At 40.7% G+C, this 21,746-nt stretch overlaps 1 protein-coding gene and 1 pseudogene across 10 annotated transcripts in view; both read left to right on the top strand.

The window, feature by feature from the left end:
• The window catches only part of TTBK2 (tau tubulin kinase 2), a 177,536-nt gene that overhangs the window by 106,905 nt on the left and 48,885 nt on the right, over positions 1–21,746 (top strand). For all 10 annotated transcript variants that reach the window (XM_021940500.2, XM_017960562.3, XM_017960565.3 and 7 more), the window contains one exon: positions 13,862–14,019. In XM_021940500.2, coding sequence (XP_021796192.1) covers positions 13,862–14,019 — 158 coding nt within the window. The remainder of the gene's footprint in view (positions 1–13,861; positions 14,020–21,746) is intronic.
• LOC108586704 lies at positions 7,032–9,792 on the top strand (annotated as a pseudogene).

A 21,746-nucleotide genomic window follows, 5' to 3' on the forward strand; every position in this document is an offset into this window, starting at 1 on the left:
TAAGATACAAACAGGATATAAAGCAAAGAGGCAACATACAGCCATGAGTCCTTAGAGACCTTAAATGGGTGAGCTTGTCTTCTCACGCATATGCCAATTTGTGTTGTAAACAATAGGGACTGCCTAACAAATTGAGAAGATACACTGTGTGTGAGTTGTTTTTGTATGTGTTCTTATATTTGCCTTTTGTATGTATTTTCTGAAATGTATAGAGTTCACGTTACTTAAAGCAATGAAATTATACCTGTAAGACTAGATTCAAGAGGAGGTGAAAAATGTTCCAACTTTCCCATCTTGAGTGCTAATAATTTTTTACTGACAAAATTTGCATAGGGGAATTTAGGACAGTAAAAGACTTCGATCACATTCTCTTCTTAGTTAAACCTACGTCTAAAGAAGACTATCATATTTACCAGCTAAAGTTTGAAACTTAGATCTATGATTATTTTAAACTAACAAATTATTGTTCTCAAGTTTTTCAGTTGGACATTCTCCTAAGGGCTTTTCTGTCACTTAATAACAAAGCAAAGTATGGTAATTTTCCATTTTTGGAAGAAAGAGAACAGGTATAACATTACTTTGTTTCACAGATTCTGTAAATAATCCAGCTCTTTCCTGCTCTGATCTTTCATAAGCAGTGAGTGAGAACAGAGGGCAGGTGGACAGGAGAAGGATAATTGAAAAAAGATGTTGATGTAAGTGATGGGTGTGTTCTAATGACTTGTATCAATATGCCATCAGGTTTCAGAACCCTGAGCTTTGCAGCTTCTGCCACTTGTTTTTCTGCTCAGTCTTCATCTTGAGAAAAATAACTACTTTTAATCTGAATGGTCTTGTGAACTAATGCTGTCCCTGTGATTAATTTTGCAGTTTGAGATTCATTCCTGAATTTGATTTTACTTACTGTTCTTTCAAGATTTTATTTTCTTTATTTAAAAACATTTTTTGAGACTGGGTCTCGCTCTGTCAGCAAGGCTAGAGTGCAGTTGGTGCAGTCACAGCTCAGTGCAGCTTCAGCCTCCAAGACTCAAGTGATTCTCCCACTTTAGCCTCCTGAGTAGCTTTATGTACAAGTGTGCACCATGCCTGGCTTTTTTTGTTGTTGTTTTTGTTTTTTTTTTTAAAGCAGAGATGAGGTCTCCTTATGTTGCCCAAGCAGGTCTCGAACTCCTGGCCTCAAGCAATCCTTCTGCCTTGGTCTTCCAAAGTGCTGAGATAATCAGCATGAAGCCACCATACCTGGTCTTTTCTTTCAAAATTTTAGATTTTTCATGGGACAACCAGTAAAGTTAAAAACAACAATAAACCTTCATCAACAAGCAAAAAGCATATCCATGTTTAGTATGACTGCTTCCCTAGCTACATCAAAGGTCAAATAGCAATAATATGTTTCCAGCTTCGTCTATTCTGAGCTAAGACCAAAGTCAATTTTTTTGTTATAGTCAAAGTGTTAAATGATGCAGTTTTACAGAGCCACTTTCACTTTGTGTATATTTTATAAATCTTTAAAAATTAGAATATCTTGCCATAGAATGTTATTACTTTAACATGTTGCACATGGCTGACACCTCATCCAATAGCTGCTACTGTTCACTCTGACATCAGGTGTGGACCTAGAGAGAATAGCTATTTTGTTTTCTACCAGGAATCTTTTATGTGTCTCTCACTTTACAATAAAGGCTGAAATTTGCTTTTGAGAAGTTTTATATTATTTTGTGAAATTATGTATTGTGTTTTCCTAACTAGCTTTTAAATCCTAGAGAAACAACTATGTCTTATTTTTTTAACCCCATATTACACCTGGCACCTAAATTTTCAACAAATGTTAGGTAAATTTAATTGAGTCTTTACCAACAGTCTCCTACACAGAGAATACAAGAAAAATTAACCCTATAAGTGATTAAATACTGTTTTCTGTTTGTTAAAATAAATGTGAAGATATCAGAATTATAAACAAGATTAAAGCAGATATGTTCCTATAAATATTGTTTTTGTTAGATTCTGAATATTATAACAACTATAAGAGACAGAGTGTTTCAACCACAGTGGTTCATGCTTGTAATCTCAGCACCTTTGGGAGATTGAGGCGGGAGTATCACTTGAAGCCAGGAGTTTGAGACCAGCCTGGGCAACACAGTAAGACCCTGTTTCTACAAAAAACAAAACAACAACAACAAATAACAAAAAAATTAGCCAGGTGTGGTGGCATGCACCTGTAGTCCCAGCTACTTGGGAGGCTGAGATGGGAGGGTTGCTTGAGTGAATCAAGGCTGCAGTGAGCCATAATTGTGCCACTGCACTCCAGCCTGAGTGACAGAGTGAGACTCCATCTCAATAACAATAGTAACAATAATAGGATCACATGATCCTGATAAGAACACAAATATCTTTATTAGAGTATTCAAATTATGTTAAGCATCACTTAGCAAGTTGAGAAGACTAATGAAATCCATAAATATTCACACTGTTGGTGAAACTGAAACTAAAATGTGTATCTCAACCAGTTCACCCACTGCTACAGCATTGCTAATATCAGAGGATAGGATAGAGAGGAAATACAAAGCTAAGCAAGCTTCATTAATCTTCTTAATATACTTTCCGGGTTTAGGAATGGGACTATTTAAATGTAGATTACGTCAAAATGCAGTAGATTTGCCTCTTGCTTTGGGGGACATAGAGCAGTTGTAGGATCCTCTGACTCTGATAACATCTGAATTACATTTTTCTGAGGGCACAGATGCTAATTGTGAGGCAAACAAGAAAAAAGGTTAAGCTGAAAACAAGGAGGAACCTCCTATCAAATAGAGTGGTAAAGGAAGGTCTCTTTCTAAAGCTACCATGTAAGGCCAAGGGGTGCCCAATCTTTTGGCTTCCCTGGGCCACATTGGAAGAAGAATTGTCTTGGGCTACACATAAAATACACTAACACTAATGATAGCTGATGAGCCAAAAAAAAAAAAAAAATTGCAGAAAAATCTCATAATGTTTTAAGAAAGTTTACAAATTTGTGTTGGGCCACATTCAAAGCCGTCCTATGTTACGGGTTAGAGAAGCTTGATTGTAAGCCAAGCCCCAAAAGATGGGATTGTGTTGGCCATGTGAAGAGCAAAAATAAGAGGCAGAATGTTAGAAGCCGAGGGAAGAACATGCACATGCGTGGGCCCTAATGGGAGAAAGGACTGAAAGGAGACAAGTTGGCCAGACAGTAAATAAGGAGAGAGAACAGGTTGAGGTGAGGTTGGAAAGAGTCGGAAACCAGATTATGCAGGGCCTTGTAGGCTTTTTTAAGGAGTTTGGATTTTTATTCTAAGTACAACACAAAGCCTTGGAAGTGTTACAGACAAGAGCATGGTGATCCGATTTGTGCTTTAAGAGGATTACTTTTGCAGTTATGGGCATCCAAATGAAACAAAGGAGAATCAGAGACTAGTTGGGAAGGTACTGAGATAAGCTGAGCTGTGCCTTGGAAAGAAATAATTTTTTTTTAAATCAGTGTCTTTTTTTTTTTTTGAGACATAGTCTTGCTCTGTTGCCCAGGCTGGAGTGCAATGGTGTGATCTCGGCTCACTGCAACCTCCGCCTCCTGGATTCAAGTGATTCTCTGCCTCAGCCTCCCAAATAGCTGGGACCACAGGCACATGCCACCACGCCCAGCTAATTTTTGTGTAGGGTTTTTACAGAGATAGGGTTTTGCCATGTTGGCCAGGCTGGTCTCAAACTCCTAGCCTCAAGTGATCCACCTGCCTTGGCCTCCCAAAGTGCTGGGATTACAGGTGTGAGCCACCATGCCTGGCCTAAAAATCAGTGTCTTAACACCATAAAGGTTCTTGATCATATAATACATGAGTCAGGTTGTACAACTCTCCTAGGCAACTCTTAAGAGTAACTTGAAAATCCAGGATCTGCCCACATATTGACACTGCTGTCTTTAATACATGGCCTTTTACTATTATCAGGAAAGCGAATAGTTGGATGATGGCTTAGGGGTTTTACAGGCAGGCCTGGAAGTGATCTACAACACTGGTGTATGCCCAATAGTCAGAACTCAATCACGCTGACCCAACTTTAACTGCAGGGGAGGCTAGGAGATAGAGTATTCCCTTATGGCCAGGAGGCAAGATGATGATGGCCTTGACTTGAGAGAAGTAGTAGAGATGGAGGGAAATGGGTGACTTCTTGCTTCGGCCCTGTTAGCCTTATCTCCTTTCATTCCCCATTGTACTTATGTGATCTAGTCATATTAGACCCCTCGATGCAGTCAAATGAGATTACCAGCTCTTCTCCCAGTGTGCCCTGCCTGGAATGTGCCTCTGTTTCATAACACTGCTTGTCTTGTGAAATTGAAAGCCCAGCTCAAATGTCAGTTTCTCCGCAGTCTCCTCTGATCCCTTCCATTCCTTCCGTATTCCATACTGGAGTAATTTCTTCTGTTCAGCTCTTAGAGCAGCAGTACTTTGTTTTGTCTCTTTATTATATGAGCTCCTTAAGAGCCAGGGCCTTGCACATTTATCTCAATTTTCTCAAGAACATAGCACAATGATAGGCGTTTAATAAAAGTGAAAAATTCATTAAATCTGCTTGATTTTTGCTTCTGTTGAATGTAAACCACCCAAAGACAGGACTATGTTTTGTTAATATTTATATTCCTAGCACTCAGGACAGTAGGCGGTCAATGTATGTCTGAAACAAAGAGTGAATATTTGATGTAGCTGTAGAATACAATAGAGTCACACTGTGTTTACATGACTCACTTAAATTCAGCTGTGTGTTCAGGAGGTAGAAAAATCTTAACATCTGTGATTCTGCCTGCCCTTTGGCTTAGTCATGCCTTATGGTGAGGGTAATGATTTAGTGCCCTCAAGCATCTGCTATTCTCTCAGTCTTCTCATTGACAGCACTCCAGTGGCCCCAAATCAGGCTGCACCAAGTATGAGTCCAGTAGTTGAAAGCAGAGTACTTTTTTTGGTACAAGTGTGACTGCTGTCTGCAGCCAGGTTACTTTATCCACATTCATCTGAGGAAAAGACATCTATTCTGGAGCTGGAGGAAAAACTGGCTCTGTTGCACCTATGGAGAAATGGTAGTATTCTGTACTTTATGGACATTTTAAGGTGCTTTCAAGGATAATTTCAACTATATGCTGTTTTTACCTTACCTGCTGACTGGCTGTAACTCTTCTATAGTAGAAATAGCACCATACTTAAAAGACCTGTTTAAATTGGTGCTTTGCCACATACTGTTTAGATAACCTTTCTAGATCTCAGTTTTGTAGTCGGTGAAATGGTGGAAATACTGACTTCACAGCATTGTTGTTAAGATTTTTTTTTTTTGAGACTGAGTTTCGCTCTTGTCACCCAGGCTGGAGTGCAATGGCGTGATCTCGGCTCACTGCAACCTCTACCTCCCGGGTTCAAGCAATTCTCCTGCCTCAGCCTCCCAAGTAGCTGGGATTACAGGCATGTGCCACCAGGCCTGGCTGCTTTTGTATTTTTAGTAGAGATGGGGTTTCACCATGTTGGCTAGGCTGATCTCCAACTGCTGACCTCAGGTGATCCGCCCACCTCAGCCTCCCAAAGTGCTGGGATTACAGGTGTGAGCCACGGCGACTGGCCGTTGTTAAGATTTTTAATGAGGTAATTACAAGAATAATTTGTAAATTTTAAAGTATCATGTAAATGTTAGAAATGTAAGTGGTTTTACATGTACCTCCGTGGTGCTGCATTTGCTTATAATCATCTCTGTTTCTTTCTTTTTTTTTTTTTTTGCACTCCTGGTTGGAGTGCAGTGGTACAATTTTGGCTCACTGCAACCTCCACCTCCTGGGTTAAAGCAATCCTCTCATCTCAGCTTCCCAAGTAGCTAGGACCACAGGCGTGCACCACCACATCTAGCTACTTTTTAAATTTTTAGTACAGATGGGGTTTCACCACATTGGCCAGGTCTCAAACTCCTGACCTCAGGTGATCTGCCTGCCTTGGCTTACCAAAGTGCTGGGATTACAGGTGTGAGCCACAGCACCGTGCCTATAATCATCTCATTTTTCTTCACTGAGCATTACCTTCTATGTTAGTAGAACTCCTTTTATTTCCTCTTTGCTGCTTTGTCCTGTCACAGCAATAAGAAAATGTTGTTTACCTTTTTTATTGGCCTTGTTAGGAGGCACTGAAAAGCCTTAGTGTACTATATTTCCAGGCAGTTTACCGTTTGGACTGATTGAGCCCCTGAAAGGGAAGACTGATATCAGCCAGCACTTTTGACTGAGTAAGTGACCATGCTGCCTTACCCTGCCTCAGGTCCTGGGGCAGCCAACCATGGGGGGCACTTCTGAATCTCCAGTATCTTGATATGCAGTCATGCGCCACATAATGATATTTCAGTCAATGATGGACTGCGTATATGACAGTGGTCCCATAAGCTTATAATACTGTGTTTTTACTCTACCTTTTCTATATTTAGATATATTTACATACACAAATACTTACCACTGCGTAACAATTGCCTACTGTATTCAGTACAATAACACACTACACAGATAGGTAGCCTAGTAGCAATAGGCTACACTATATAGCCTAGGTGTGTAATAGGCTATACCATCTAGCTTTGTGTAAGTACATTTATTAGTCAGGGTTCTCTAGAGAGACAGAACTAATGGAATATACATATATATACACACACACACACACACACACATATATAGGGGAATTTATTAAGTATTAACTCACACGATTGCAAGGTCCAACAATAGGCCATCTGCAGGCTGAAGAGCAGGGAGAGCCGGTCTGAGTCCCAAAACTGAAGGGTCTGATGTTGGAGGACAGGAAGCATCCAGCATGGAAGAAAGATGTAGGCTGGGAGGCTAGGCCAATCTCACCTTTTCATGTTTTTCTGCCTGCTGTATATTCGCTGGTGTCTGATAAGTTGGTGCCCACCAAATTAAGGGTGGGTCTGCCTTCCCTAGTCCACTGACTCAGATGTTAATCTTTGACAACACCCTCACAGATACACCCAGGATCAATACTTTGTATCCTTCTATCCAGTCAAGTTGACACTTAGTATTAACCATCACAGTACACTCTATGATGTTTGCACAATGAAATGCCTATGGACACATTTCTCAGAATGTATCCCCATTGCTATGTGACACCTGATTTAATGATTAAAACAGGTAAAGGTTGCAACTTCTTTGACTCATTCTCTTTATTTTATTTTATTATTATTATTATTATTATTATTATTTTGCTGGCTTAGTTTGCTAGAGGATGGGTGCAATTAAATTTTTTTCTTTACCAACGTTGCTAAAATCCCCAAGAAGAGCACAGAAGTAAAGAATGTGTGCAGTCCACTCCGTCTGGGATCTCTGTCTAGTTTGGCCCACCTGCCCCCACTCCTGCCTCCACCATGTCCATCAGGGTGACCCAGAAGTCCTACAGGGTGTCTACCTCTGGCCCCCAGGCCTTCAGCAGCCTCTCCTACATGAGTGGGCCCGGTGCCTGCATCAGCTCCTCGAGCTTCTCCCGAGTGGGCAGCAGCAGCTTCTGGAGTGGCCCTGGGTGGAGGCTGTGGCAGGGCCAGTGGTATGGGAGGCATCACCGCCGTCACTGTCAACCAGAGCCTGCTGAGCCCCCTTAACCTGGAGATGAACCCCAACATCCAGGCCGTGTACTCCCAAGAGAAGGAGCAGATCAAGAGCCTCAACAAGTTTGCCTCCTTCATAGACAAGGTGCGGTTCCTGGAGCAGCAGAACAAGATGCTGGAGACCAAGTGGAGCCTCCTGCAGCAGCAGAAGATGGCTCGGAGCAACATGAATGACATGTTTGAGAGCTACATCAACAACCTTAGGCGACAGCTGGAGACTCTGGGCCAGGAGAAGCTGAAGCTGGAGGCGGAGCTTGGCAACATGCAAGGGCTGGTGGAGGACTTCAAGAACAAGTATGAGGATGAGATCAATAAGCGTACAGAGATGGAGAATGAATTTGTCCTCATCGAGAAGGCTGTGGATGAAGCTTACATGAACAAGGTGGAGTTGGAGTCTCCCAGGAAGGGCTGACTGACAAGATCAGCTTCCTCAGGCAGCTGTGTGAAGAGGAGATTGGGAGCTGCAGTCCCAGGTCTTGGACACGTCTGTGGTGCTGTCCATTTACAACAGCTGCTTCCTGGACATGGACAGCATCATCACGGAGGTCAAGGCACAGTACGAGGAGATTGCCAACCGCAGCTGGACTGAGGCTGAGAGCCTGTACCAGATCAAGTATAAGGAGCTGCAGACGCTGGCTGGGAAGCATGGGGATGACCTGCAGCATACATAGACAGATCTCTGAGATAAACTGGAACGTCAGTGGGCTCCAGGCTAAGACTGAGGGTCTCAAAGGCCAGAGGACTTCCCTGGAGGCCACCATCACAGATGCCGAGCAGCCTGGGGGAGCTGGCCGTTAAGAATGCCAATGCCAAGCTGTCTGAGCTGGAGGCCGCCCTGCAGCAGGCCAAGCAGGACGTGGCACAGCAGCTGCTTGTGTACCAGGAGCTGATGAACGTCAAGCTGGCCCTGGACGTTGAGATCGCCACCTACAGGAAGCTGCCGGAGGGCGAGGAGAGCCGACTGGAGTCTGGGATGCAGAACATGAGTATTCATGTGAAGATCACCAGCAGCTATGTAGGTGGTCAGAGCTTGGCCTATGGGGGCCTCACAAGCCCCGGCCTCAGCTACAGCCTGGGCTCCAGCTTTGTCTGTGGCGTGGGCTCCAGCTCTTTCAGCCGCATCAGCTCCTTCAGGGTCGTGGTTGTGAAGAACGAAACCCATGATGGGAAGCTGGTGTCTGAGTCCTCCAACGTCCTGCCCCAGTGAACAGTTGTGGCAGCTCCTCCTAGGCTGCCCCTCCTGCGGCTGCCGCAGAGCCCCAGGAGGGAGGCCACTGTGCAGGTTAACACGGGGAATGGGAGACCCGCCTGAGGCTCCGCCCTAGCCCTCAGCCATCCGTGTGGGAGTTTACTACCTGGTGACCCCGCTTGCCCATGCCTCCAGCTACAAAACAATTCAGTTGCTTTTTTTTTTTTGGTCCAAATAAAACCTCAGGTAGCTCTGCCAAAAAAAAAAAAGAAAAAAGAATATGTGCATTTCTTTCCCGCTATTGCATCTACTTGTCACTGAAGTAGGGCAAATTTCTTTTGTAGTAAATAATCTGCCTTTGAATCAGCCAAGTCAACATTGCCATTGTGCTCCTCTGCTTAAGTGCTTTATTGATCCACTAATTTACAATTTATTAACTGAGAATTCAGGAATCAGGATTGTTAGTGAGTTCTTAATATCACCTTACACATAATTCTTGGTTTTGCAAAAGCTGGACTTGGTCTACACTTTCTTTGAAAGGGCAAACTGGGGTTTCACATGGCGGTAAATATAATACAGCTATTGATTGCACTTTGTGCTAAGGATAAGAGGAGTGCTTCACTAAGGCATTGTGTGTATGTCAGATGACTGACTGCCATAAAGAGTAAGGGTATTTCAGGTAGTAGGAGCTGGCACCAAGCATCTATGTAGGCTGCGTATAGGTATATAGTCGATTTATTTTAGAATAATATATTTTTGTTGATTTTTTCTAGTTATTTAAAGTTAATACGTGGTCATTATAAAAGTTTTAGAATTATAGAAAAACAGTAAATTCACATTACTCAGAATCTCATTATCCTGACCTAGTAATTGACTTTTATTGTTTATTTATTTATTTTGAGACAGGGTCTCTGTCACCCAGGCTGGAGTGCAGTGGCGTGATCTCAGCTCACTCCAAACTCTGCCTACCCGGGCTCAAGTAATCCACCTCAGCTTCCCAAGTAGCTGAGACCAGAAGTGTACACCACCACACCTGGCTAATTTCTTGTATTTTTATTAGAGACAGGGTTTCACCATGTTGCCTAGGCTGTAATTGACTTTCATTACTTTGTATCTTGAATAATTTGCTTTTGAAAAATCATTGTATTGAATATCCCATCAAATTTTAAATGGACTGCTTCTTATTCATAAGTGCAAGTAGAAGAGGGATTGACACAAATAATCCACACAGTGGCCAAATAAAAAGTAATGCAGGGCTGGGCGCATTGGCTCACGCCTGTAATCCCAGTACTTTGGGAGGCCGAGACAGGAGGATCACTTGAGGTCAGGAGTTCAAGACCAGCCTGGCTAACATGGCAAAGCCCCATCTCTACCAAAAATACAAAAAAAAAAATTAGCTGGGTGTGGTGGCATGTGTCTGTAGTCCCAGCTACTTGGGAAGTGAGGCAGGAGAATCTCTTGAATCCAGGAGGCAGAGGTTGCAGTGAGCAGAGATTGCACCACTGCACTCCAGCCTGGGCAACAGGAAGTCTCAAAAACAAACAAACAAACAAAAAGTAATACAGGGTTGAATATCCCTTATTTGAAGTGTTTTGGATTTCAGATTTTTTAGGATTTTGTATTATTTTGCATTATATTGGTGGAGCAACACAAATCCAAAATCCACAATGCCCCAGTGAGCGTTTCATTTGAGCATCACATCAGTACCCAAAGTTGTGTTTTGGAATATTTCGGATTTTTGATGTTCAGATTTGGGATGCTCAATCTGTATAGCATTTTTGCCTGTTCATTACCTTCTTCAAGTTCTCCCTCCTCTTTTCCTCCTCTTCACACAACTTCCCCTTCACTTAACTGCCTCCCTTCCCTACATCCATTTACAGAAGATTCACTTTCCCGAAGATGATTGCTTCTGGTGTTTCTCACACTATTTCATCAGTTACTCCTCTGGCAGCCAAGTATAAGCGTATTTCTCAAGAAGTCTGGGAATAGCCTTACAGTGTCAACCATAAGTCCAAAATTTCTTTGTATTCTCCTGGTTTATCTTAAAGGTTCATTTAAATTTTGCTTTCCAACTTCTTTGTGTTCATGGTATTATAAAATATTGTAATAAATGTCATACCTCTGTGTAAAATACTCCAGGAACCTGTGCCACATCGTCAAATCTCTTTAAATTCTCTCTGGCATATGGCTGCATCCCCTGGGGGTACCTGTTACCCTAGTTTGAGAAACTTAGACTCTAAATGTAGATGAATTTGTATTTTCTAAGAATATATTATTAAGTAAAAGAAGGAGTCAGATGTATACTAGATTTTCAGAGATTATCAATGAAGAGATATGGGACATGCCTTTTAGAGGGAAGCATTGGAATCATTTGGAAGATTTTTTTCAGATTTTTCCCTTCTCCCTTTCCAGTTTGAGAATTACTGCCACAGTGAGTCCCTGTTCTGATGGGAAAGTGCTTTGTTCCCCAATGATATTGGGATATAAAAAAGAAGGAGAGGCCGGGCATGGTGTCTCACACCTGTAATCCCAGCACTTAGGGAGGCCAAGGTGGGCGGATCACCTGAGGTCAGGAGTTTCAGACCATCCTGGCCAACATGGTGAAACCCCATCTCTGCTAAAGATACAAAATTTAGCCAGGCGTGGTGGCATGCGCCTGTAGTCCCAGCTACTCAGGAGGCTGAGGCAGGAGAATCGCTTGAACCCGGGAGGCGAAGGTTGCAGTGAGCGGAGATCGCACCACTGCACTCCAGCCTGGGCAAGAAAGTGAGACTCCGTCTCAAATAAAATAAAATAAAATAAAAATAATAAAAAGTAAAAAAAGAATGAGGGCTATTCAAAACACACACATATATATATACACACAGACATATATTCACACACTACATATACTGTATATACTATATGGATGACTTACAAGGTAATTTTTATTCTATAATCTATTTGACTAACTGAATTAGAGTTTTTTGTTTTTATTATTTATCATAGCCAAAGATGATGTAACACATTCAGTTACCAGAAAAGTAAGTCCTTGACTTGTCCTGTTTCTACTATTCCAGTCTGAGGAAGGTTAGGATTTAGCGCCACCCTGCTCCCGAATTAGAAAATTATTTTGCTAGATTAGAAATGTTTTTCTCTAAAATATCTGCAGAGCTCTGCCCAGTCTAACCATTTGTTCCCACTAGGGTGCCTTTAAGTGCCTCAGTGCTTTGAGCTCTCCTGTTTCTTTTGCTCTGTGTTCGCCGTCTTTCTGTCTCCTGCTGCTGGTGTCTAATATCACCATCATAGTAACAAACTGTTTCTAATTTGAGGTCCAGTGCCATAGAATACATTTTGTGAGACACACAATACTATGATAGATGAAAGAAAATAATTCCATGATAGAAGGACATCTGACATAAAAACCATTTAGGATCATTTCTGTTGCAGCACAGTATAGACAGAGAATTTAGCAGTGGCAGTCTAAGTGCTCATATAGCAAGGCTCCCCTGGATGGGGATTCCACCTTCCAGGAAGCATGCATCTCACTCTGCGAGAGCCAGTGAGAACCTTGGTTTCAGAGTTAGGAGAGAGGGTCAGAGGTCTGGCACTTCAATTCCCATATCCTAGGTTCCAGTCCATCTTTATTTCCTCCTTTGTGTTTTCTACAGCCCTCTACCTCTGACATTTGGAGAAGTCTAAGTTGTAATGTAGGTGATTTACATAAACAAAAATAGGACCCATAGGCTGGTATCTCTTGATATCTATATGCTGATGACACCCAAATTTATATCTGCATTTCCTATTCCTCCCTAAACTCACTGCTTTCCATGTCACTGCATTGACCCAGTGACTCAGGACAGAAATCTATGTCCAGTTCTTATCACCTTTACTGTTACCATGCTGGTTTAGCTGACAGTAATCTCTTAACTGGTCATCTTTTCCAAGTACCCTCATTCCCATCCCTGTTTATGGCATCTATTGACCACTCAATAGCTGAAGTAATCTTTTTTTTTTTTTTTTTCCCCTTGAGAAAGGTTCTCATTCCGTCACTCAGGCTGGAGTGCAGTGGCACGATCTCGGCTCACTGCAACCTCTGCCTCCCAGGTTCAAGCAATTCTCATGCCTCAGCCTCCTGAGTAGCTGGGATTACAGGCGTGCACTACCACACCCAGCTAATTTTTGTGTTTTTAATAGAGACAGGGTTTCACCATGTACGCCAGGCTGGTGGAGTAATATTTTTAAAACCTAAATCAGACCTGTGTAAAATCCTCCAAAGCAGTGCTGATTTCAGGTCTGGGTAGGAAATGCACAAGATGAATCTCAGAGGATAGGATACTAACAGTTCCAGAAATGATGAGGAGAGAATGAAGCTATAATCGTAAAATTGGAAATGGTGCCTACCAACAGAAACAATAAAGGTCTTTTATGAAATCCTTCTCAAGAACACCTCAAACTTTAGGAATTGAAAGACAAAAAATGAAATTATACAGAATATATATCAAACTAACAATATAAATCAAGCAATGTTTTGGTAATTTGTATATGGAGACACACAAACATGCACACACACATTTTAAGAATTTTTTAAACCTACAAAAAAAAAATGGAGGAATGCACAATGAACTTCTATACTCCCCTTACCTAGACACATCACCTGTTAACGCTGGCTACTTTTTTAGGTTGAAACATATAAAAATGTCCTTGTTTTGTTTTGACAAATGAATGATAAAATAGATGGCTCAACTGAATGTACACTAACATAGACACTTATAAACAACACATATCCTTTAGCCAAACCATCTGAGAGTAGGTTATAGATATGTTGCTTCATTATGTATCTCTCAAAAACAGAAACATTCTACACAACTGAGAAAAATCAACATTAATTCAGTATCATCATCCACATATAGTTCCTATTCAAATTTCTCAATTTGAACCATCAGTTTTTAAAGAAAATCACATTACAAAATCATTTTGTGAGTCTGGTGTGCTTTCTCATAGAATAAAGCGACTGTTTACTGTTCACTTACTCTAGTTTTCTTCTTTGTGGTTTAGCTTCTTACATCCGTGTTTGACAATAGCATCAAGACTTTTGGAGTAATTGAGAGTGACCCATTTGACTGGGAGAAGACTGGAAATGATGGCTCCCTAACAACCACCACTACTTCTACCACCCCTCAGTTGCACACTCGCTTGACCCCTGCTGCAATCGGGTATGTCCTAAACAGATCATTTGGTGGTGTCTTTCCTGGATGCATTATATTTGCAAAAATTTATTTCATCCGGATTCCCTCAGATGACCAAATGCTAAGACATCAGGGAAAGCCTATGGATCTCCTCGAATTAACATTGCTCTTATGTACGCCTTTGGAATTACTTGCTTTAGATAGTACTAATAGATTATACTGTGAAATGGGAGCTTAGAGCTTATGTGACTTGTTGATGTCAAATTTATGATGGGTTTCCTTCAAAATGAGGACCAGCATTAGTTGTATTTCCAAATAATATATGGAACCCTGAAAAGAATGTGCCACAATTATATCTATACTGTGCCAAAGTTTAGTGGGAACAAAGTATATAGCATGTTCTTCTTAAAGTGATTTAACAACTTTCATAATGTATTAAGAAAAGGTTATGATCTGTTTCCGTGATCTTAGTTTTTTATTGTTAATGTTTTTTCCTCTACATGTATTAAATAGTTTCCTTTTATCTTTTATTTTGTCTTTTTTTTTTTTTCTAATTTTTTTACCTGCTTTGGTTGTTTCAAACCTTTTGGTCAAAACAAACAAACAAAAAATAGTAAATACTTGAAATGCTGAGGCAGAAGGATCACTTGAGCCCGGGAGTTAGAGGCTGCAGTGAGCTATGGTTGTGCCACTACACTCTAGCCTATGCAACAGAGTGGGACCCTTCTCTGGGGAAAAGAAAGTGAACAGGGACAAATTGTCATACAATTTAAGTTAATTGGGATATTATACCACTAATCCATTGCTTTGATTTTTTTTTTTTTTTTTTTTTAAACATGGAGTTTCATTCTTGTTGCCCAGGCTGGAGTGCAATGGCGTGATCTCGGCTCACTGCAACCTCCGCCTCCCAGGTTCAAGCGATTCTTCTACCTCAGCCTCCCAAGTAGCTGGGACTACAGGCCTTTGCCACCACGCCTGGCTAATTTTGTATTTTTAGTAGAAACAGGGTTTCACTATGCTGATCAGGCTGGTCTCAAACTCCTGACCTCAAGTGATCTGCCTGCCTCATCCTTCCAAAGTGCTGGGATTACAGGCGTGAACCACTGCACCGGCCTGATTTTTTTTTTTTTTAAGAGATGGAGTCTGGCTATGTCACCCAGGCTGGAGTGCAGTGGCTATTTGTAGACACAGTCATAGTGCACTATGGCCTCAAATTCCCGGGCTGAAGCAATCCTCCTTCCTCAACTTCTCTAGACTACAGACATGCACCCTTGTGTCCAGCTCTGATTTTTATACTGAAAGATGGGATCTCTAGAACTTGTTGAATCATCGGAAGAGTTTTCATAGACTCACATAACTGAATAGTATCACTGACTATCTTGTCTAAGCAGATGTTTTTTAAAAACACCTGTTCCTGGGACCTGCCCCAGACCTGTTGAATCAGAATGCCTAGAGGTGGGGCACAGAAGTCCATATGCATCAAATACTTCTCATGCTTATCAGAGTTTGGGATCCCCTGTCCTAGTCCAGCCACCCTATCTTACAAGTGAGGAAATAATTCTAACACTGAAGTAAATCCAACTTTAGGTAAATATTAGTGGCAGAGCTGGAGCCAGTCCAGAAATTTTGTTCTAGTGTTTTTGTCCTTCCCCTTTGATTGTTGTTAGAAATAAGTCTCAAACTTGCAAAAATTCAGGTGATAGCACATCAGGGACCTAAAGACAATGAAGGCAGTTTATGTTCCCATCTTCCAATGTTTCCTCCAAAATAACACAGAACAGCAAAGAAAGAAAACTACAGCTACGCAGAAAAACCGTGTCCTCAGCATAACTTGTAGAAGATGTCCAAGCTTCAAAATAACTGTAAATAAAAAGGAAAATATGAGACCACAAATCCTAGTGCAGTATCTTTCATGCTCTTGCCTCACCTACCCCTGCCAGAAGACTTTATAAAGACAGATCAAGAAAAACTGTGGGGAAGACGGAAATTAGCAATGGGATGTAAGGTTGATCTAAAACCAATGCCTACTCCAGGGGTCTTTCGATCCAAAAATAAATACATAAAACCAGTGCTAGAAAGACTACACCCATGCTAATAAGGAAAATACTAAAGAGTGTCCTGATAGATCAGATGATGAGTTTCAGGGAAGTAAAAGTATGCATAATTCGAAAGAAAATAAAGGGAGAAGTGTGCTTCGTTAGTGGAGTGGTGGAGGAAAAAAGATGTATCAGTTTGTGTCCAGTCAGGAGACAGAAACTACACAGTAATTTGAATAGGAAAAAAATTAAAGAATTATTTAAAATTTTTATTGATACACAATAATTGTACATATATATGGGATACATGGAATATTTTAATACACACATGCAATGTGTTATGATCAAATCAGGGTCATTAGGATATCCATTACCTCAAACATTTATCATTTCTTTGTGTTGGGAACTTTTCAAACCTTCTAGATATTTTGAAATATATGTGAGTATTTTTGTTTGTTGGTTTGTTTTTTTTGCAACAGAATCTCACTCAGTCACCCAGGCTGGAGTGCAATGGCGCAATCTAGGCTCACTGCCACCTCCACCTCTCGAGTTCAAGCCATTCTCCTGCCTCAGCCTTCCAAGTAGCTGGAATTACAGGGGTGTGCCACCACACTCATTTTTGTTTGTTTAGTAGAGACAAGGTTTCACCACGTTGGGCAGGCTGGCCTCAAACTCCTGACCTCAGGTGATCCACTTGCCTCAGCCTCCCAAAGTGCTGGGATCACAGGCATGTGCCACCGTGCCCAGCCTACGTAAGATGTGGTTAACTATAGTCAATAATAGGAAATTGGAATAACATGGAATTGATTAATAAGAAATAAAGATAAATGTACAGAATACAGATACAGGAATAGCAGATACAAGGTCCAGCCACGATGCCTAGGACTGAGATTAAACCTCCAAGCAAGAGCTGTCCCACCCCTACTCAAGGGCTGAGGTTCAGACCTTATTGGGAGAGGAAGAAAGGAAATCAGAATTGATTGAACTCAGGAAAGAAATAGAAGGAAAAGACAAAATTATCTCAGAATTGAAGAATATGTTACAAAGTGCACAAAGGAGAATAGACTTAAGTGAAAATTTAATAGAAGTCATTGAATAAGGACAAGGAAAAAACCCGGAGAGAATGAAAATGAGATAAAGAAACAACTCAAAAGAGTTAGAGAGAAGGTAGTGCAAACTGAAGGCAGAGAAGAAATAACTGTCAGGTTGTTGGAGTGCCTGAAGAAGAAAAACAAAATAATACCAGTTAAAACTGAGAAACCAAATAGCAGAAGATTAAATTTAAAAACAGAGAACTGGCTGGGTGTGGTGGCTCACACTTGTAATCCCAGCACTTTGGGAGGCTGAGGCGGGTGAGTCACAAGGTTAGGAGTTCGAGACCAGCCTGTCCAATGTCGTGAAACCCCGTCTCTACTAAAAAATACAAAAATTAGTTGGGCTCGGTGGCTCATGACTGTAATCCCAGCACTTTGGGAGGCCGAGGCGGGTGGATCACGAGGTCAGGAGATTGAGACCATCCTGGCTAACATGGTGAAACCCTCTCTACTAAAAATAAAAAAACGAAATTAACCGGGCATGGTGGCGGGTGCCTGTAGTCCCAGCTGCTCAGTAGGCTGAGGCGGGAGAATGGCGTGAACCCGGGAGGTGGAGCATGCAGTGAGCTGAGATCGCACCATTGCACTCCAGCCTGGGTAACAGAATGAGACTCTGTCTCAAAACAGACAAACAAAAAACAAAAACAAAACAAAACAAAAACACAAAAATGAGCTGGGCGTGATGGCGCACACCTGTAGTCCCAGCTACTTGGGAGGCTGAGGCAGAAGAATCGCTCAAACCCAGGAGGCAGAGGTTGCAGTGAGCCGAGATCGCGCCACTGCACTCCAGCCTGGGCAACAACATGAGACTTCATCTCAAAAAAAAACAAAAAAACCCACAGAGAACTAAGAGCATTTAAAAAGGTTTATATCCAAAGATAAGCATTAGAACAAAAAGGCGAACCTCCTGAAATACTCCCCCAAAATTATTTATAAATTAAAGTACAGGCCAGGCACAGTGGTTCATGCCTGTAATCCCAGTACTTTGGGAGGCCAAGGTGGACAGATCACTTTGAGCTCAGGAGTTTGAGACTAGCCTGGGCAACATGGTGAAACACTGTCTCTACAAAAAATACAAAAATTAGCCAGGTGTGGTGGGATGCCCCTGTAGTCCCAGCTACTCCAAAGGCTGAAGCTGGAGAATGGCTTGAGCCCAGGAAGCAGAGGTTGCAGTTACCTGAGATCGCGCCACTATACTCCACCCTGGGCAACAGAGCGAGATCTTGACTCAAAAAACAACAACAACAACAACAAAAAACTGGACAAAGGATACATCTTGTAGAGGAAGAAATGTAGCAAATGTAGCAAGATACTGTACACATAATAATAAAATACTATGACAAAGCTTTCCCTCTATGTTCTCTTCTAGGAGTTTTATAGTCTCAGGTCTTAACATACAGGTCTTTTATACATTTTTAGTTGATTTTTGTGTATTGTGTAAAATAGGGGTCCAATTCCTTTGCATGTGGAAATCTAGTTTTTCCGGCACCGTTTGTTGAAGAACCCCATTTATTGGACCCCATTGTGTCCTTTTGGTGCCCTTGTTGAAAATTAGTTGACCAAGTAAGATATCTGCACTCTCGTGTTCATTGCAGCATTATTTACAATAGCCGAGATACAGGAACAACCTAAATACCCATTGATGGACAAATTGATAAAGAAATTATGTGTATGTGTGTGTGTGTATTGTATATATTTGTATATATACACACACACAGTGGAATATAGATGTATAAATACATACACACACATAATAGAATATTACTCAGCTTTTTAATTTTTCTATGTTTATTTTTTGAGACTGAGTCTTGCCCTGTTGCTCAGGCTGGAGTGCAATGACACGATCTCTGCTCACTGCAACCTCCGCCTCCTGGATTCAAGCGATTCTTCTGCCTCAGCCTCCTGAGTAGCTGGGATTACAGGCCTGTGTCACCACACCTGGCTAATTTTTGCATTTTTATTAGAGATGGGGTTTCACCATGTTGGCCAGGATGGTCTGGAACTCCTGATCTCAGGTGATCCACCTACCTCAACTTCCCAAAGTGCTGGGATTACAGGCATGAACCACAGCGCCCAACCTTATTCAGCTTTTAAAAAGAAGATCCTACCATTTACCACAGCATAGATGGAACTAAAAGACATGCTTAGTGAAATAAGCCAGACAGAAAGAAAAATGTTGCATGATCTCATTTGTACGTGAAAAAAACATATATATATACACACACACATATATATATCCACACACATATACATACATCTATCTATATATATATATATATGCACTCAAATGCACAGAGATTGAGAATGAAACAGTGGTTACCACAGGGGGTTCAAGGAGGGAGGAAGGAAAGGAAATGGGGAGATGTAGGTCAAAGGATATAAAATAGCAGATATGTGGGATGAACAAGTGTGGAGATCTAATGGACAACATAAAGAATAACCTTAATAAAATTGTATTTTCAGAAGACTTGGACATATCTTAAATAATAAAATTGTATTAGAGATTTTTGTTAAATAAGTAGATTTTAGCTGCTCTTTATCACAAAAAAAGTATGAGTTGATAGATATGTTAATCTGTTTCCCTATAATAACCATTTTACTGTCTATGTGTATCCTATTACATCATGTTACAAAGCTCAGATACACACAATTTAAGGAAATAAAATACTACAGCAGACTTAAGATCAAACATATCAGTCACAGCAATAAATATACATGGGCTTAAGTCACCTATTAAAAGGAAAAAGTTTTCAGTTTGGGTTATATAGCTATATTCATATGCTGTATATAAGAGACACACACCTAAAAACAGTAAGAAAGAGATGGACAAAGATATATCAGAAAGATAGAAAAGAGAAATGATCCTAATAGCAGATGATGTAGAATTCAAGCCAAAACAAAAAAACTTACAAAAGATGGAAGGGCACTTTTTAATGCCAAATGCCACAATTCACAAGTGGGATACAAAATTTTTTAATATTTAGTCATCAGAATCATGACACTCACCTTTAGGAAACAACAACTGCAGGATATTCAAGGCGACATAAAAACACATTCATAATCGGAGATGTTAATGCACCACTCTCAGTTTAAGACAGATTAAGTGAACAGAGAATAGGAAGATAGAAGACTTAAACAACATGATCATAGTAAGGTGGATCTTATTTATGTTTTCTGAACTCTGTACCTTGATGATAGAGACTATACCTCCTGCCCAAGTACCCCTGGAACATTCACAAAAATTGATCAGGCATTAGGTCACAAAGAAACATGTAAGTAGTTCCATAAAGTAGAAGTATTACACTATCTGATCACACTGCAAGAAAACTAGAAATTACCAGCAAAATTAAAGTATCAAAGGCCCTTTTACTGGAAATTTAAAAACCTGTTAAACTACAGTCATGTGCCGCGTAATGACATTGCCATCAACGACACACTGCATATATGACAGTGGTCCTCTAAAATTACAATACTGTAGTTTTATTCTACCTTTTCTATGTTTAGATAAGTTATAATACCCAAATACTTACCATTGTGTTATGCTTGCCTGCAGTATTCAGAACAGTAACATGCTGTACAGGTTTGTAACCTAGGAGCAATAGGCTATACCGTACAGCCTAGGCATGTAATAGGCTATACAATACAGTTTTTCTTAAGTACACTGTGATCGTTTGGTTAATGACGAAATTGCCTAACGATGGCATTTGTTAGAGTGTATCCCCATTGTTAAGTGATGCATGACTGTACTCTTGGGTGAAAAGGAAAATAAAAACTAAAAGTTATAGAAAAAAATGATAATGTAAACACTACTTACCAGAATCTATGAGATAAATTTAGAGCAAAGATCAGAGGAAAATCTATGGCATTAAACAAGGAGGTACATAATGTCAGTATGTCTTTTTACTGATGATACTAGTGTTGATAATTTGGTTACAGTGGCCAGTTCTTTCTAGTATAAAGTTTTTGTAAGAAATAATCTTGTGGGAAGATATTTGCAACTATGTCAGCACTGTGTTTCTTGTCATACTTTTGCCTGTTAATTGTAGCATCCAACAGTGAATCTTGCCCACATTACTATCTGACCCTCCAAGAAAAAGCTTGACAATCTCTGATTTTTTTCTGTTTGCAAATGATCTGGTAGAACACCTGGAGAATCAGTGTTAAAGAGAAAAATGTATAGTGTATGTCACAGAACCCTGAATTTCTTCATAGAGGGAGATTGAAAGTTTAGGAGAAGGTGAGAGGATGCTTTAAATCATGAGCCAGCAAGCTTTATCTGTAAAGGGCCAGATGAATATCTGTGAGCTATGCTGTCTGTGTCACTACTCTCATTGCTGTTGTAGTGCAAAAGCTGCCATGGCCAACTCGTAAACAAACGAGACTGACTGTGTTCCAACAAGTCTATTAAAAAAAAATAGGTTTTATGTTTAATGCCGTAGATTTTCCTCTGATCTGCAGGCCAGATTTGGCCCACAGACACTAGTTTGCCTTAGATTATGGGGAATGAAATATGAAAAGGATGTTCATTCTTACTATTTTCTCTCATATCTCTTCAGTTCTTCCACACATTTTCTTATTCCCTTAATCTGCTTCAGTTACATAACACCTTGCCTGGACACACGGG

The sequence above is a fragment of the Papio anubis genome, chromosome 7 (genome assembly GCF_008728515.1).
Source record: "Papio anubis isolate 15944 chromosome 7, Panubis1.0, whole genome shotgun sequence".
Lineage (NCBI taxonomy): Eukaryota > Metazoa > Chordata > Mammalia > Primates > Cercopithecidae > Papio > Papio anubis.